The following is a 19,001-nucleotide window of genomic DNA, read 5'->3' on the forward strand; positions in this document are numbered from 1 at the left end:
TTATTTATTTAATTAATATAAAAGATATGTTATTTCTTGTTCTATACATTAAAATACATTATGACTTACTTTGTACATATTTATACAGACCGAACGTGGTATACCTATTGATATTGTGTCCTCGAGTTTGTGTCACGAGTTTTATAAATAGATCACAGCAGTATTTATAAACGTATTATTTTGAGACATCTCATAATTTCGTAATGATATTACTAATTCGTCGCTAATATAGGGTTTATTTTACTTTATAATGTTCTAGCTTTCTAATAAAAGATCAAATGTCGATTCTTATTTATAAACGTGAAAATATGTGTGTTTGTTGCCTCCCGTTTCAGTGGAAATCGCAAAGACGGAAAAACATTTTTTTTTTACCATTGACATCGATTTTTTTCCATATATGTAGATACTGGAATTACCTAACATTTTATTTACAATAATGTTTTGAACTTTTTTTTTTTCAATTTTCAGTCGCATTGGTATTTTGTTCTATAATTGTGATCGAACATTTAGCAAAAAGCTTGTGTCAATAATTTAGTATCGTGCGGATTCTTTTCTGTCATTTGTCTAGAGACCGGGGTTTTTATGATAGTCGTATTCAATGAAATCTTGAACAAAGGAATATTTTAGAGTAAATAATTGAAAATATTCACATCCCTGAACACTTGCATTGTCCGTGAAATATATTCGATAAGTTTTTATAACCAAATAAACTTACAGACTTATAAATGGCACTAGATTAGATTGAAGTTTTATGTTTTAATAATAACAATTATTTCATGAAATTGCCCCCTTAAACTATATGCATTTATGGATAAAATTTCATAAAACAAGATGGATGTATACTGCATTTTAAATTAAGGCATAACAATTACTATCACATCTACTTACCTTCTTCTACTTGTTTTATATCTATATTACTACATATCTACCTATGTAATAAGAAATTTACTTCTTATTTATTCGAGTAAATAGAAAAAATCTTCATTAGGCATAAATAGTTTTAATCAAAAGGATAAGGATGCTTTGTGCAGATTAGATTTTTCTTATTATAATATCTTCGGTGCTTCTTATGTTTTTTTTAGTGTAGTTATGTATTTACAAGTAGGTATCTACGATACATCAACAACTCCTTGAAGAACTGTGAAAAAGGTGTATGATGCTTTTATTATCTGAAAAAAAGGTTATATGAGACTATTATAGATTTCTTAGACGTAACATTAGATACTGCATTGAAAATCTATCCAATTATATAATTAATATCTTGATCAGCATCTTAAAAGTTTCTGTCTAAACTCATATAAATATCTTTCTCTTGTAGGTAATTGTCAGACTATAATTTATTTTCATAAGAAAAGAAAAACAACCAAAAATTATGTTTCATTTATCACTCCCCAACTATTTTTCATTTTTTTCGTATGTATTTACAATACTCACAGACACAAATGTAGCGAGCGACAGCTCAGTAAGGTTAGCAGCGGTCAGTTTAAAACTGCGTGTGGCGCGCGTCATGATGACCAGCAGAGCCAGGCGGAGCGGCGCTCGGCAGGTGTACCATGGGCATTCGTATGCAGCTGCTGATATCGCCTCACTCTACAAAACCTTAATAATTCTAGCTACATGCATTTAATAAATTAAAAATTTTTCTTATAGGTTTATATCAAGAATGAAATATTTGTGCCTTTCTTAGTTCAGTTTAAGAAACGTACCTAACATAAAGGATTCAGTTCATATTTTATTTTAAAATTGAGATTAAGGTTAAAATATGATTTTTTGATGAATAGCATTTATAATGTTTTATTCTAATTAGATGCACTAAATTATGTTATTGTACAAAAAAAGATTGTACGATAAAAATAACATGGACTACGCTTTTGTCATTACACACAATTATATACCTACACGTGAAAATCACGCAGCATTCTATGAAGCATGCTGAGCCGAATATACGATGCTATCATATAATAATAAAATATAATATTGCCCTGATATGATCTTTATCATTTTTCTATAGTTATTCATCATTTCGAAATAAGCTATTCGTATAAGAGGTCTACTAACTATAATATAGTTTAATTATGTAAACTAAAATTTTGCGGTTAGTACCTACAGTTAATTTAGAATCTTTGTGTTCATACCTTAGACACAGAATACATAATAGTAGCTAAATGCCTTAGATACAAAATATCAGTCATTATTAACACGCATCAATAGACAAGACATGTTTCTTCACAGCCACATATTTCCTCGAATTTAAACCAAACAACTGAAATGAATGAATCATACCTCCACAACGAGCTGGTTTCCTTGATAGCAGTATATGAACACCTGCATCATCATAGTAACGAGATAAAATATCATGGAAGCCACTCCGATGATAGTTTTTGATTCCTGGAATCAAACGCAATTGAATTATTCAAAATACATTTTTATATGTTACTTGGCAATTTTTTTAAACTAAATAAAAACGTGCCAAGAATTTTCTTTTTCGAACAAAAAGTAAATATACCAAAGCATATGCTTAAGTAAAACATGACTCACAAACGCCAATTGATAAGCAGTGACGCAAATAATAAATATAGAGACGGTGAATTGTGACAGCGTAGCTATAGAGAAGCAGTCCTGCAGCAGCTGAGCGTCGTTCAACACGGCCTGGTGACGCTGTACGCAGCGCCGGAGACGAAGGTATATCACCTCCTCTTCTTCAGGTACAATGAGACCCTGTTGAAAAGTTAACTAGCTAACTTCAGTCATTTTAATAAATGATCACAAATGTACATAAGAAAGAGAGAAGGACCTTTTATCGGTCCCTGTGGGACACCCATGAACATTATTAAATTCAGGGAGTTCTTATGATCCTTTAATATTGAAGATTATATTCCTAATAATTTACTCTATTACAATGATCAATTTGTATTAATTATTTTACCGTTTCTCCCACTTGGAAGCCATCACACAGAGTTCGTAGCGACAGATCTAAAAGCCTTAGCCGACAGCGGCACTGCGACACTAAAGATGTGACCAGAGTGTCCGTCCCGACATCCACTCCTGCTCCTATTGCAACTGCAAGGCACTGTTATCGAATTATATTATTATTTAAGTTTATGACACGATTAAAATTCTAGTGAAAAAAGTTTATCATTATAATTTTATTAATAATTTAAAGTGGTATGTGAATGTTAGTAAGTTTAACTTGTATTACAATTAATGATGTTTTTCTAGATATAGAATAATGGCTTAAATTTAACATTACTTATGTGTGAGCAATGACTAAGACTGTTGATGATACCCTTTGTGATGTAATAAAGTGTGTTGCAAAATAAGAATCGCTACAGACTAGTCATCACTTTAAAAATTATATCTAAGTCTATCGTATTGCTTGAGCCCAATTTACTTTATCAAGTATTATATATGAGATAGACATAAGTAATATGATTTAATGATTTGATAATCTATTATATGGTTCAGTATCTACTTATGTTATTACAATTACAATTACTAGAATTGTAATCGTACATCATTATAATCACGTATCGCTTACCTGATGAATGTACGTCAGTTGATAAGCTGGAGACTTGGTCGTATCAAACGGATACCTGGTAAATGGTTATCTGTTGTATTAGAATCATATAGACATATATTTTGATTACTTGTATTATTTGCAACGAGTGATCATCTGAGAGTAGTGTGTTTCATATTCGTGAAATCACAAATATGTCACATAATTTTTCGTTATTTTATTGTGCACGGTACATATTTTTTTATTATTTCCAAATAGAAAATTCCAATGTGTTGATAATTTTTCCTTTTAATCTTTTTTAATTATCACAATATTTTTTGGACATATTATTTATTATCCACAAATTAAAATAAATGTTTATAAAATTGTATTCTTTACCCATTCTAATGCAAAAACAACAGTTTAAAATGCCAACATAACTTTCCATAACTTACCAAGCCCGCATGGGTAGCTGCCCTTTCTCTGCAGAAAGGGACCAACCTAAGATCGTGGCGTATGTCAGAAATATGTACACGTAAAGTTGGCATTGTGCTTCTTTGTTGTAGCTGTAAAGTAATAAAAACACAATGTATTAAACAACTGCCCTAGATGGTTATCCAAATTACTTTATAAGTGTATGCTAAATTTCATGAAAATCGGTTCAGCAGTTTTTGCGTGAAGGAGTAACAAACAAAGAAACATACAAAATTGCGCATTATGATAATCTCCAATAATATACTGCAACTGTACTGTATATAAAATATTGTCATAAATTTCTTCTACAGACAGATAGCGAGAAGTCACTTTGTTTTATACAGTGTAGATATAACATAATTGTAAAAATAATATAAAATAATAATATTGCATAATGAATTAACCAACCTTGCTATAATAATTTTACCGTCTTCTCTCGTCTCTTCCCTGAGTTCCCGATCACAATCCCTCACTAGTGCTTTAATCTCACGACCTCTCAACACAATGTTAAACATCTAAACATACAATTTTATTAAATCATTATTCGTTTCATTACTTATGGTTCACTAGCTTTCCGCCCGCGGCTTCGCCCGCGTTTTCAACGAAAAACCCGCATAGTTCCCGTTCCCGTGAGATTTCCGGGATAAAACCTATCCTATGTGTTAATCCAAGTATCTATATGTGTGCTTAATTTCATTGTAATCGGTTCAGTAGTTTATACGTGAAAGAGTAACAAACATCCATACATCCATACAAACTTTCGCCTTTATAATAGTAGGATATAATATAAAAGAAATCCTATCCAAAGGTTGCCTGGCAGAGATCGCTTAAAAGCGACAAAGCCGCCTATTTAACATGCACCTAATATGTTTCTCTCTTTTTTTGCCTTTTTTTATGTATGTGTGTGTTGAACAAAGGATTTTTTATTGTATTGTATGCTTTCCAACCGCGACTCTACCCACCAACGACGTCATAACTACCCAGTTTGTTTGAAATAGGTTTAAAAGCTAATAAATTATATATTATAACCTTCTTCTTGAATCATTTTATCTATTTAAAAAATTGGTTGTCTGTAAAGTCGGTTTACTGACGATAGTTGAACGTGACAACGGCCGATTGTGCTTCTTTGTCGCTCGTTCCGCGCTCTCGCTTCCACTTCAAGCTTTACATGGAACGCCTCAGAGCGAGGTAACGCCGCATGAGTCATGTTTTTTCGTGCGTGCAGCCGGCTCTATCGAATTATAAGACGTTGTCACGTCAAAAACAATGACTAATACTTACCTTAACAGAGAGTGCTATATTGGTGAAAAGCAAGAAGAAATTAGCGGTCATGAGTGAGATGTCTCCCCAAATTAGCAGGAGGTCACCGGCTTGGATAATTATATAAATTCCTTAAATAAAAACATTACAATTTTACATGCAGTAATTAATTGATCTTATAAAATAAAAAATGAGCCTTCTTTTAAATGTTTGAAATATTGACACTTTATTTTTAATGAAAAGTTATGATAGGATTATTATAAAAAAATATTGAATACTGCTGTGTACAGAAATTAAGTCATAGATACTCATTTTCTTAAAATGAAAACGATTTTCCCCACCTGTCATACACATGTAAAATAGGAAGAAATATAAATTATACAAAATACTTTTAAACACGCTCATGCCCTCGGGTTTCCACATTCCAGATAGCAAAAATACATTGAGTGATAATTTTATTGACCAAGTAATATTTTGTATGAAAATCGTCATTTTTGGACCGACTTCTTAAAGACGATGGTCTCAATTATAATGAGGATTTTTTGAAAATGTTTGCATCGAGACGGCAATCTAACCATTTAATTTATTAGCTGACACTAATATTGCTTTTAAATAACATGTTAAATTACTTTTAAATACTTTCAGGAATTGAAAACATTTGACTATGGATACACGGTATTTTTTAAAATTTACTAAAAATGTATTTTCTTAAAATGTTAAGGCCATGCGCAGACGACAGACTATCCGTGACGCACTTTTTAGTCTGTGAAAATAGAACCTATGAAATTATATGCAGTAACGCACACGACGCGCAAAAAGTCCGGCGCACAAAAAATCCGTGTAATTCGGGCAGACCGCACCGCGCCGCTCCGCACAAAAGTGTGTGAAAAGAATTGAACGTTTGCTTCAACGCGCGCTAACGCAGACGGCGCACACTTTACACGATTTCCATAGCGTCTACGTCCCTACAGCTCTGCCGACAAAATGATCGAAGATGTGCGTCGTGTGCGTTGAGTCTGTGAAAAATCCGCGACCGACTTTTTGCGCGCCATGCAGACTTTTTGTGCGCCGCAGACTCGATCGCACAAAAAGTGTGCCGTCTGCGCAGGGCCTAAAAGTACATATACTATAGGTACAGGTAAAAGTCATGCAATGTCTTTTCTAAAACATAATAAATTATATACTAAAACCTTCCTCTTGAATCACTCTATCTATTAAAAAAAACCGCATCAAAATCCGTTGCGTAGTTATAAAGATTAAGCATACATAGGGACAGAGAAAGCGACTTTGTTTTATACTATGTAGTAATATAGTAGGAAATAATAGGAATAGGTTGGGTAGGATTTATGAAATAAAAAGGGTTTGCGATTCATGTGATTTTATTAATAAATTAAAATTGCTAGTAATCAAGCCGTGCATATTATGTCATTTACACTTGAAATTATTGGTTTGCCGTAATTACACTCTGGGATTTAATGACAATAATAATTATGCGCAAAATGTGATATTTTTGATGTTTATAGAAAAGAATATTATTTTATTTATCTTCGTCCATTTGTTTGAGGACTGTAAAGAACGAATATGAAGCTTTGCATATCTGAAAGCAAAAAAAAATATTTTAAATACCTATTTAGGCTCAGATAACTGTTTACTGTACAAAAAAATGCACACAACGCGTTGAGGTCCCAGGAAAAGATCGCATCGTGAATTCGTGTTATGGCTCTAATGCCTTGCTCTAAACGTTTTCACTTTCGACGACATACTATTCGACCACAACGCGTTGTGGCAACTATAAGAAAAGCCATGACGCGTTCTGAATATATAATATATTAAGTGGATTACCATAAAACGACGGCTAGGCCTTATTACTTGATTTTTTTTTTATTGTTACACAAAAAAGTTTGGTTCTTTATTATATTCAGTTCAAAAAAATTGGTCTGGCATTACCAGCCGTTGCCGCTGCACACTGTTATCTTCATACCTATGAATTAATTATTATTACTCACACTCACAAAAGACGCGAGCGACAGTGTGGTGAATCCAGCCGCGGTGAGGCTGGCGACGCGGCGGCAGCGCGTCATGACCACCAGCGCGGAGCGGCGCAGCGCCGCGCTGCAGCTGTACCACGGGAACTGGTACACTGCACCACACACTTGCTCACTCTTTGTTGCGAAAAACCAATGACAATTTTAATAATAACCTGATCAATCGCTCACAGCACATCGTGGTCACAGTAAGAGGACATATCGCGAAACACGTATTATTGTTTTAATTAATAATATGATCACGACACCTTGTAAGAATCGAAAGACCATTAATAATATAGCGAAAATAGTATCGTGGCCGACATGCTAAACGACCACGACGCGTTGTGGCAATGCAGAAAAGCCATGACACGTTCATAACATTAATTAACAATAACGACGGTCAGATTTTTATTACGTACTTGAATAAATAAATTACTTACAGATTATTGTTTTAGTAAAGTAAGGAGGTACTCAATTCTAAATTTAAGATTTTATGAAGTAAAAGTAATAATTTAATTCATTTTGTACATCATTTTAAAAGCAATAATTACTTGATTCGAACTTTAACTATTATAGTTAGGTTCAAGCCAAACAAAAGCAGACATTTAATATTTTATTTCTTACTTCTACAGTAAGTTCATTCCCTTCGTAGCAGTAGATAAACACTTGCCCAACCATATTCATCAGATAGAAGGTCATGGATAACATACGAACGAATTTTCCAGTTTGCTAAAAATATAATAATTATTATAATTATAATTTTTTATAATAATGTGTATTTACGTTATTATAGATTCTGCTTGATTAATAGTTCAAATAAAAAGACAATATAATATACATATAAAGATCATGTTCTTTATTATTTTTGGATTGCATGCATTTACATTTTAGTACTAAAATATTATGTTATGATGATAATTTTTAATTTTATAATATATCCAATTAAAATAATTTCAATTCCAAACTGTAGTCTACGTGTAAATATTAGGTATGTATTTTTCACCTTAATCGGTTCTGTAGTACGTATTATCTTTTAATAAACGTATGAAATATTTTACGTAAAGGCTACAAAACCTACAATCACACAAATCTCTCACTGACGTATATTACAAATTACTACAAAGGAATTACGTACAAAAGCCAATTGAAAAGCAGTAACGCAAATGATGACGAGCGACACAGTGAACTGCGCGAAGGTGGGCTCCGAGAAGCAGCCCTGCAGCTGCACCACCATCTGCAGGATGGCCTGGTGTTCCACCACGCAGGCCCGCATGCGAGATGATACTATTGCTTCTTGTTTGTTTGATAGACGCTACAAGAAAGCGAAAGTATACTCGTAAAATCGTTACATTTAAAAAAGTACGAGAGAACAATGTTTTATTACACACATATTATTCTCAATATGATTTATTTATTCCTTTATTATTAATCTAGGTTAACATACCTGCAGTTAACGCAAATATTATTATATTTAACTCATAACACAAACAAACAAACAAACAAACAAACAAACAAAAATACTTTATTGTGCACCACAGAGAAAAGTACAAATAAGGACCAAATACATTAGTTAATAAAAGAGCACAACAGGCGGTCTTATCGCTCAGACAGCGATCTCTTCCAGACAACCTGGTGGACAAGGAGACGCAGTGCAAAAGTAATTAAAAACACAAAAGCATTATACCTACTAATTACTACTTTGAAACATATTTTTGAGCTATACCTACAACCTGGATATTCGAAATAAGTTCAATTTTAATTCCCTATTGTTCAATCTTGAATATAAAAATACAGAAAAAATATTATAACATTACAATATGAACAATCTGCATATCCCTGCACAAAGTTTCAAAAGCCCTCCGCAAGAGGCGCAGGCGGCACCGGCACTGAGCAATCAGCGTGGTCACCAGGATATCCTTGCTGGCGTTCATACTGGCCGCCAGATACAGGGACAGCGACTGGTGGATGTATGCACACTCGTACAGAGGGGATGCTGATGTGTTGAACGGGTACCTTATGGATGGTTTGATAGAGATAGAACTTGATGTTTTTAAAGTTATCCGACGTTGTATAGAATTAATGTGCCTTTTTGGAAAATACATATCGTCCCGTGCTCTCTTGATATTCATGTATTTAACACAATTTTTTAAAATAGATTAAATGAAGAATGAAGGTTTCATGACAGTAATCTTCACACCACTAAAATGTATTTTAAAGAGAAGAAATGTGGTAATTAAATGTTAACAATACAGTGTTTTGATCAAAAGAAACATACCAAGCTCTCATTGGAAGTTGTTTATCTTGAGTTTCCAAAGCTGCAGCAAATGACCACAACAATATTGTGAACAGGGTAACCATCGCATACGCTATGAAGTAAAAGGTTACACCACGCTCGCAACTAAAACAGTTTTACAGGCTACAGCTATTGGAATAAACATTACTAACTTACATTCATCCACGGTTCCCACGGTTTCATAGATCATGTTATTTCTATTGTTTCTTAATTGTAATATATAACCTGTTAGAATTAGACTTTTCTCTCCATTTTTTCAAACAGCCTCCCTAGTGATAACGCTTATTCATTCACGACACTACCATTGAGATATTTATATTTTTAAACATATAATTAGACTTAAAAACAAAACATATACCATATTTTTTACCGTATGACAATGAGCTGCTTCTCCTCAGTATCCTGCATGCGTATGACTGTATCATTGTTAACTACGATATCCTTGATCCGCTTGGACCTGAGGATCACGTTGAGTATCTTGGTGCTATGTGTCAGGTTGGTGAACAGCACGAACGCGGATGCTGTCATGAGCTGGATGTCCCCCCATATCATGCAGAGATCTACCGCTTGGATCAGTATGAATGTACCTAAGGCAATTTATTTAAATTTACATTTGGAGTTTTCGCGTACAGAATATGCTTTCGATAAATTCGATAATTTTAGAGGTACCTATTTAAATTTATATTGATGTAATTTTGGATGCTTTACGATGAATAAAGTATTCTATCTTTATTATTTGTAATCATTATTAATAAACTGAGTTATTAACGTTTACAAAATATGTCCATAATTCTTAAAACAACATTTATCATGTTAAAATTCATCAGCTTACCAACTACAATCATATAAACGAGAAAAGTATAACAATTATAAGCAATTTTCTTCCAACTACTTATATCATCAGGAGCCCAAAGCCCCATGATCCTCAGCCAGGTGAGAGCTACGCGGAGAGAGAAAAAACTATTGTTTACTGTAAACATTGTGAAAAGCTATTGAAAAACCATAAGACAATGAACAAAATGAAGTAAAACGAACTTAATTCGAAAATTTAAGTCAGTTGTTGGAAACTTTGGGTGGAAAATAAAAGTTATGAGATAAAGAATAAGCATCTTTGCAGAACAGCGTATGTCGAGTCTTCAATTTAGCCAGTTTTATTCCATGTTTACAGTTTATGTATTGAGAAATATAGTAATGATTCAATTTATTATAATGATTACAGTAAAGGCTATAATATAGAGATTATGAGCTACATGTCTGTGAGATGTATTGATCATTCATTTTATTTGTACCTTTGAATATATTCTTCAATTCAATTTTCATACAAATTATTTAACTAAGTTTCATTAAGTTGAGAAGCCCTTACCAAAACAAATAATTTTCAGCAATTATTGCCAAACCTATTATCTCTCACCACACAATAGTGTTATTAAAATAAACAGCACCTAACGTCGCGCTTTGTACTTATTAAAGACTTGTGTATTCATAATTGTGCGTCACTTTATTTATCACTAGCTGATGCCCGCGGGTTTGTCCGCCATAGGTATATGTAATAAAAGCTCTCGATTTTATTATTATTTATAAAGCATCCTCTATAAGCAGCATAAAAATACGATTGTACCAAATATAATGATAAAAAGTAATGGAAAAGTGCGATTAAATAAAACAACTTCAAATAAGGTACAAGTTTATTTTTTCTACAACTTTTGAAAATTGTGTCTTACACATCATAAACATTAACAAATAAATAAAACTACTATAAAATAATACACATTCATTTATTATAGGAGCATTTGAGTATATGTCGCCGTAAAACCGTAAAAATAGATTATAATTATTTATCTCTCGAGATTGTCAACTATCTAGAAATTGTGATGCTCTACATTTACTTACAATTTCACATAATTTTTCGTTAAATCATAATCCCTAGTTAAACACCTTGCACAGCGCAATTTTACGACAGATTTCATTTTTTTACAATTCTACGAAAACATAATAAAATGCACTAACAAACATCACTTACATTTCTTTAATTTCGTTCATCAACTTGGCGTAGAACCGTGAAGAATGTGTACGATGCTTTCATAATCTGAAAAAATATAGATAAATACAATTAAACTATATTTGTAGAACTTGAAAGTAGGTAGACATAATATTATTATGTTACAAGTATACAGAAGTAGAAGAAGTACAGAGAAGTATACAGTAGGTATAATTTTAATTTTACAACCACACTTCCATCCATCTATTCTATATTACGATTATTATCAAAAACGTGAAAGTTTGTGATGATGGATTTTAGTTACTATTTCACGCAAAAAATATACAATAGCTTTGCTGACATTTGGCAGTTATGTAGATTGTTTACCAGAATAACACATAAGCTATAAATTACTTGGTTTTGCCTATGTTTTCGAATGTGTGTGTACCACGGGAACTAGTACACCGCGCCGCACACCTGCTCGCTCCGAGAACGTGGCCCTACATTACTCACACTCACAAAAGACGCGAGGGACAGTGTGGTGAATCCAGCCGCGGTGAGGCTGGCGACGCGGCGGCAGCGCGTCATGACCACCAGCGCGGAGCGGCGCAGCGCCGCGCTGCAGCTGTACCACGGGAACTGGTACACTGCACCACACACTTGCTCGCTCTAGGATCATAATTATCTTTAATATTTATAGCAACCTTAATTGACATAAAGATGAAGATGAGGATGAGGATGAGGATGAAGAGGAAGATGAAAATGAAGATGAGGATGAGGATGAAAAGGAAGATGAAAATGAAGATGAGGATGAGAATAAAAACATAAACATAAACATAATTAGTGGTACTAAAGCTGTCCGTCAGTCCGTCAATCAGTCAGTCAGTTAGTCACATAAGTAATTTATTTTAATCTTATTTTCACTATATTCTATATAGTGAAAATAAGATTAATTCCTATTATATTTCCTGGATTTATTTTAAACTAGCTTTCCGCCCGCGGCTTCGCCCGCGTTTTCAAAGAAAAACCCGTTCCCGTGGGATTTCCGGGATAAAACCTATCCTATGTGTTAATCCAAGTTACCCTCTATATGTGTGCTTAATTTCATTGTAATCGGTTCAGTAGTATTTGCGTGAAAGAGTAACAAACATCCATACATACAAACTTTCGCCTTTATAATAGTATTAGGATAAAAAAATATTGTTACAATAATAATAACTTCAAAAGCAAGCTCGTTCCCTTCATAGCAGTAGATGAAGACCTGCTCCGCCATGGTGCAGAGGTAGCACGCCATGGACATAAATCTTACCAAGTCGCTTGTTAGCTGCAACATGAAATGAAAAAGACAGAACACAATTTTTGATAATAAATCACGTATGGAATCTTAATGTCTTTTAGAGCTGAACAACCAAACACTAGAAAGTATAACAAGGAGCATTTTTAAATATGTACGTTGTATACACAGGAAAAAGAATTGATTAAAAAAAGACTTACATACAAAATATTTAAAAAATATTTTCTTTTATTATAAAATCGATCAATTACCAAGTACAACTTTCCCTTATCATTCCCAAAAAAAATCCTTATCCAAAGTTTTTCTTAGTATTTTTTAATTTCATATGATTTAAGACAACTCATTTAGTGTCATGACACAAAAGGTCGTAGATTCGACGCTAACTACTAGGAAATATTACATTCTTACACGAAATATTTATTTTGTGTATGACACTAATAATTTCATTAAGGGCCGATTTTTCAATGCTTGGATAAAACTTATTCGTCGAATAATGTATAAAATTACCATTTTAAAAACGTATTCTAATTGCCCGTATTTGACAGTTTACGTGACATTTTAATATTATCGTGTAATACTTTATTGGACGGATAAGTTTTATCCAAGCATTGAAAAATCGGCCCTAAGTAATAATATTTCGCTCTACAATACATACAAAGGTCAATTGAAACGCAGTAACACAAATGATGACGAGCGACACAGTGAACTGCGCGAAGGTGGGCTCCGAGAAGCAGCCCTGCAGCTGTACCACCGTCTGCAGCGTGGCCTGATGCTGTTCCACACAGTCGCTGAGACGCCCGGTGACTAGCATCTCTTGTTTTGATGTGAGACGCTGTAAAATTGTCTAATATGAATCAATTGGAGTGAAGGCATTTGTGTTTTATCACGATTATCTTCCTTCAAACCAGTAGCGGTGATGTGCCTATTATTTCAAAGGTTTATTCCTTGTTTATTTCATATACAATATTAGAAAAATGTGTACCTTTTGTGTGTCGTGGTACATCATGTAAAAATATTTTATAGGCTCTTTAGTTTCTGTCATCGAGTTAAAAAACCATTTGATGAACCGTTAATGATAAGAAATTTAAACAGTATTAGCACAGACTTATAATAATATACTACGTATACAAGTATAGTGTCTATTTACTTTTTCTCTACAAAAATAATTAAAACCTCCTCTCTCAAACCACGATGGCATTAGAGTAAAGCTTCGTAGCGCCATCTGCAAGTGGGCGTTCGAAGCAGAAGCAGTTGTGTGCACATCACAAACTCGTAGGCTTTTCGTAGCGATACAGTGTATGTTGGACCTCGACAGCATCGATTCGTAGCGACATCTACATGTAGGCGTTCGTAGCCGCGTAGTAGATGTTTGTACTGTGTAGTAGTCACAAAGTCGTAGCTGTTTTCGTAGCGATAAGGCATGTGTGAAGTATAGATTGCACGCGATCGCAACATCATGTTGTAGTGTATGTTTCTTAGCTATAGCATATAAAAATATGAATCTTTTGTAGTTAACACTTAAAATATGTTATTTAATTTCGAAAGAGAATCCGACCACAGATTATAAAATAATAATTACTATGTAAGAACTTGAACTTTCGAACTTTTAATCTAAGTATATTTAATAAACGAGGCTTTGATAGCTGTTAACAAATAGATCACACAACAATAAACTCATACAAAATTTTAATGATAGTTTCGTTTTATGACTAACTTTGACCCGCGGTTTTAAACGCGTTAGAAATAATTCAACTGAGTTCTTTTTGGTCCTATGTGATGTTACATAGTTAGGCCTATAGCTCCTTTTTTTTATAGTGGGGAAATCTTCCAAAGATACCCACGGCCCCCGGGGAAGGAGCCGTGGGTTATGTCGGATTCTTACCGACTAAAACCCCACTGTGTTCCGTCGAGCCGCTTTAATGATGGGGCCGCGGGTATTTGTTAGAATTCTTCCGCGACAAGGCCTATAGCTCCTAAATAAATAGCATACCTATTCAACATTCGATCCTGAGGACGTTCAACCAAAAATAACTTCTTCAACTTTATAATAATATGAATATAAATATTACAAAAGTGATTAACTGAATTTTAATTTAATTTGTACGAAGCAACAACATTCTTACACCTAATTCTTTGAGCTGTCACTAATCTTAATAATTGAATTTCCATATTTATCTAGAAAGCAACGCTCTAAACAATATCTCACGCATTACCCATGACACAAATATCCTACCCCATTTTCCACACACAGGTCAGCACACAAGCTCCTCAACCTCGTCGACACCAGCCGCAGCCGGCACCGGCACTGCGCGATCAGGGTCACCACCAGCACGTCCTTGCTCACGTTGAGGCAGGCCGCCGCGAATATCGCCACCACCTGGTGACTGTAGGTCAGCTCGTAGGCAGGGGACTTTGAGGTGTCGAATGGATACCTGTACAAATATAAAATAATAAATAGAAAAGTTCTATAGCTTGTAGAGCTCTATAGATAAGTTAAGTCTTGCTCATCTTGCGATACTAGTGTTGTACATATGTATGTAAATTAGTTTAAATAATATCTATCCGTTTAAGTAATTAAGTCAATATTATGCTATTAAAGTTTCTTTTAGTTAATGGTTACCATGCTCGATACGGCAGCTGGTTATCCTGGGCTTCCATGGATGCAGCCGCCGTGAACCCGACCAGAGTCAACATCGATATAGTGAAGAATATGAACAGGTGCATGTTGGTTCCTCTGTTACAGCTAGAAGATAATTATATATTACTTTAATAATATCATATACTATTAGAGTGTGGAAGCATTCATTTATTAGATATAATAATGTACATATCGTTTTGGATAGTCTAAATAAATATGTCTTAAAGGTGATATTCTACTAGGATTCATTTCAACACCCCGGTTTACTTGGCTACTAAAGTTAATTTATTGATTATCAACATTTTTTTTCAACTAATTTAGATAGGGAAGCGCTTGACCACAACTCGCCTGATGGAAAGCTAAGATGTGGTCTAAGATGGTACGCGCTTCCCTAGTAGGTATTTAATTTCTTAAGATTGTATCATGATAGAGACAGTTTTTTTTCCACAATATTTCAATCATTAGTTTAAATGATATCTTTCAATCATTATATTTGTATATTAAAACAATACTTTTGAGTAAAAACTTAAAAAATTGTGATAATATTTAAATAAATAAATACCTCTGTACGATCTCCCATTCCTCATCTGTCTCAGCACTTTTCAGCATATCATCATTCCCTTCCACGATCGCCTGGATCCTCTTCCTCCTCACCAGCAGGTTGAGGATCTTCACGGAGTGCACCAGGTTGGTGCACATGAGGAAGGCGGTGGCCGTCATCAGCGATAAATTGCCCCAAATCATGTACAAGTCTACCAGCTGGGTTATTATATATATACCTAGCGATGAACAATCAAACTCTTTGTAATACAAGAACTACCAAAATATTTCAGTATCAACTTATTGTGTGTTAAATTTTCAGTTTATAGACAGCATTTAAAAACCTATCAATTTATTATAGTTTCGAGTGATTATGGAATTCACATCCGTGCCAAAAGATTAAAGGAAAGGCATTCTGTATTTTTAATGTCATAACAAAATAACCACTGTCACAATTAACAGCCTATCATATCGCTGTACAATATCGAAAAAAAAATAATAAACACATTTAATAATAATAAACACATTTATTGTCAGAATCACATCATGATTACAAATTGATTTACAAAGGAAAAACAAATAAAAGAAAAATAATAAGAATAAGAAGAAGCTTATTCCTAAGAAACAGTAGGTAATGTGGCAGTGAGTGACCTGACAAATGGAGCCAACTCAGTTTATGATGGCAAGGTGATTAATACCTTACCACCACTGATTTTCAGTGACCCCAAGTGACTATTGGAGTTTCAGTCTATAAATAGAAAACATCTATGTAGAGTCTCCTTGTACGCCTTGTTCTTTGCTAGTTTTCTAGTGTTATTCCATCAAAAATGACTCACCCAAAAGGAACATAAACACACAAACAGTGTAACAATTATACAAAGATAGTTTCCACCCCTTCAGGCCGTCAGGTGCCCACAGACCGAATATTTTCAGACATGTTAATGAAAAGCGAATTGAAAAATTAGCATTCTCCACCACGACACCCATCGTCACCACGCACGTATTGATCAGTGTGGGTTTCCATTTAGACAGGAATAAACACAAATAAAGACAAACAGAATGTTGACTAAAGTTCCAAGTTTACTTTGGCATTGTTTGAATTACAGGTTTAGCTGTTGTGTTGAATCAACAGTGAGTGAGCGCTTTTAAACTAAAATTGAAAATTAGTTTTTGCTTATAAAACGGAATTTTTTTTTTTCGATTTATACGTCAATTAATTATTATTGATTCAGTAACAATTCACTTTCCTACATATTTTTGACATAGATGTTCCTTACTTACGTAAATCAATTTTTTGAGTTAAAGTCACTCGCATGAAATTAAATAAGCAATAGAAAATCTAATGCAGTAGAATATAAAGTAGGTAAATGAGAGATAGAAATATATCAAATTCCAGATCTATCTAATAGTAACTATGAAATATTATCGAAACCTGTTATCATTATGATATGACAATTAAAAGGTCTGATGTGTAAGGGTCGGCTTGGACATGTAATGCGGGCTATTATCTCGACCTTCATATCAAAGAAAATGTCTAATTTTACACAAAATATTAACTAGATCTTGATCGAATCTTTTCTCATTTGTAGAGAATTGCCACTAAAGATATAGAAAAAAACAATTAAACCTCCGTATTCGAACTTTCATAATATATTCAAATTGTATAACGAAAAGCTCTATACTTACGTTGTCTGTTTACTTTTAAATCCTTTAATAAACTAGCTGGAGCCTAGATTTTATCAGTGTACAATTCTTAGGTAAGTACCAATATGATCAGCTGTTTTTGCGTAAAAAAGTAACAAACATGAAGTGAACAAATAGTAGATAGGTTATAGTAAAAATGTCGTTCTAATAGGCATGACGACAGTATCCATAAATTATCGTATTAGTGTTTTTAAGGGAAAATGTATAATAGATAAATTACATATAGTGACTTAGAAATCTTAAAAACATTAAGATTATTGAGATTATCAATAAAATAAAACATTGAAATACTGCAGTTGGCCATTTTGACAAAAACACGCGTGACGTCACGCTTAAGTAAACAACTCACATCAGATGTTTTTTGTTGTTATGAATATGTTGAGAAGACGCATTTTTATTTATTTTCTATTGTTTCACGTATGCTTTATCGACTCAGAACAGAAATATAATTGCGAATTCACGAATACATGGTTCAGGGTTCTCCGCGCCAACTTTATACAATCATTTCTTATTATTTTCTCGCTTAAAATAATTACTAACACATTTTTGAGCATTAAATAAATATTTTTTTAATTTTCTTCGCAATGCGTACAAATAATTACGTATTTACCAAAGTGTGACGTCACGCCTACGCCATGACACCTGCGAGCCGTTTTGGCACAGTTAATAAATATTTTTTGGAAAATGGCTTTTATCTTCGTTAAATTTAAGTATATTACCGAAATATAGGGTTTTTCTTGTATAGTAAACGTATACACACATTATGGAAGGGGATTTCAAAATCTTTCGTCATGCCTATTGTAGATTTAGGATTTCGTTCAAATGTGTGTGACTGGCATTATGGTAAATCAAATTTAATTTTTTAGATTGGTCATTAGTCACAATACCAATTTCACGTTTTGACTCTTTTACTATGACTACAACGCGGTGTAAACTATTTTGTGGCACAATTAGCGTTTTTGAACTATGAACGTAACACATGTTAAAATAAAACAAATTTTTACAGGTTGAAATGGAAAATTGATACAAAATATTATTCAGATGGAAATTAATGATACCTAAGGATAAGGGGCTACCATTTATCGCTAAATATTTCCCCTTATTTTTACATTCCATTACATTCGCACCACTCCCATCTGATAAACAGAATATAACATTATATGCAGCTGAATAAAAAGCTTGTTACGCAAGCTCTTTCCACATAATGAGATACCTATAAGCACCTATACCTATAGGCACCTAAACCTATAGCATATACGTATAGGTGCCTATAGGTATAGGTACCTATATGTAGGCA

At 33.6% G+C, this 19,001-nt stretch overlaps 3 protein-coding genes across 3 annotated transcripts; all 3 read right to left on the reverse strand.

The window, feature by feature from the left end:
- Positions 1-1,109: 1,109 nt before the first annotated feature.
- On the reverse strand, positions 1,110-10,515 carry LOC149903160 (4-vinylanisole receptor-like). The gene is made up of 15 exons (XM_090108894.1): positions 10,383-10,515; positions 9,921-10,137; positions 9,533-9,655; positions 9,072-9,270; positions 8,981-8,987; positions 5,572-5,736; positions 5,252-5,361; positions 4,379-4,485; positions 3,952-4,062; positions 3,539-3,593; positions 2,939-3,070; positions 2,539-2,733; positions 2,284-2,388; positions 1,435-1,590; positions 1,110-1,169 (listed from the first exon to the last, which is right to left on the reverse strand). The coding sequence occupies exons 1-15, from the start codon at positions 10,468-10,470 to the stop codon at positions 1,110-1,112; spliced, it is 1,830 nt and encodes a 609-aa protein (XP_089965020.1). The 5' UTR covers positions 10,471-10,515.
- On the reverse strand, positions 6,768-8,530 carry LOC149903161 (4-vinylanisole receptor-like). The gene is made up of 4 exons (XM_090109077.1): positions 8,393-8,530; positions 7,882-7,986; positions 7,237-7,392; positions 6,768-6,827 (listed from the first exon to the last, which is right to left on the reverse strand). Exons 1-4 carry the CDS (start codon positions 8,528-8,530, stop codon positions 6,768-6,770), a joined length of 459 nt encoding a protein of 152 aa, XP_089965203.1.
- A 1,061-nt stretch (positions 10,516-11,576) lies between the features above and the next one.
- On the reverse strand, positions 11,577-16,987 carry LOC149903162 (4-vinylanisole receptor-like). The gene is made up of 8 exons (XM_090108427.1): positions 16,837-16,987; positions 16,023-16,239; positions 15,443-15,565; positions 15,056-15,254; positions 13,478-13,654; positions 12,748-12,852; positions 12,042-12,197; positions 11,577-11,636 (listed from the first exon to the last, which is right to left on the reverse strand). Exons 1-8 carry the CDS (start codon positions 16,985-16,987, stop codon positions 11,577-11,579), a joined length of 1,188 nt encoding a protein of 395 aa, XP_089964553.1.
- Between the last annotated feature and the right edge of the window lie 2,014 nt (positions 16,988-19,001).

The sequence above is a fragment of the Colias eurytheme genome, chromosome 13 (assembly GCF_061535395.1).
Source record: "Colias eurytheme isolate Ceu_HAF_F1 chromosome 13, ilColEury1 Martin Lab GWU primary, whole genome shotgun sequence".
NCBI classification, from domain to species: domain Eukaryota; kingdom Metazoa; phylum Arthropoda; class Insecta; order Lepidoptera; family Pieridae; genus Colias; species Colias eurytheme.

Bases quoted from the DNA above. Each gene is read 5' to 3' on its own strand.
- LOC149903160 (XM_090108894.1), bottom strand. From the start codon at position 10,470: ATGGGGCTTTGGGCTCCTGATGATATAAGTAGTTGGAAGAAAATTGCT. The intron at 9,271-9,532 runs GTATGTTTCTTT...ACCATCCATAAG, and splicing joins CAACTTCCAATGAGAGCTTG to GTACCCGTTCAACACATCAG. The intron at 3,071-3,538 runs GTAAGCGATACG...ATTCGATAACAG, and splicing joins AACTGACGTACATTCATCAG to TGCCTTGCAGTTGCAATAGG.
- LOC149903162 (XM_090108427.1), bottom strand. From the start codon at position 16,987: ATGGGTGTCGTGGTGGAGAATGCTAATTTTTCAATTCGCTTTTCATTA. The intron at 15,255-15,442 runs GTAACCATTAAC...ATATTTGTACAG, and splicing joins CAGCTGCCGTATCGAGCATG to GTATCCATTCGACACCTCAA. The intron at 12,198-12,747 runs GTTATTATTATT...TTATGATCCTAG, and splicing joins GGAACGAGCTTGCTTTTGAA to AGCGAGCAAGTGTGTGGTGC.
- LOC149903161 (XM_090109077.1), bottom strand. From the start codon at position 8,530: ATGCGGGCCTGCGTGGTGGAACACCAGGCCATCCTGCAGATGGTGGTG. The intron at 7,987-8,392 runs GTACGTAATTCC...TTATATTTTTAG, and splicing joins CTGCTTTTCAATTGGCTTTT to CAAACTGGAAAATTCGTTCG. The intron at 6,828-7,236 runs GTGAGTAATAAT...TTTTGCTTTCAG, and splicing joins CGCTCGCGTCTTTTGTGAGT to ATATGCAAAGCTTCATATTC.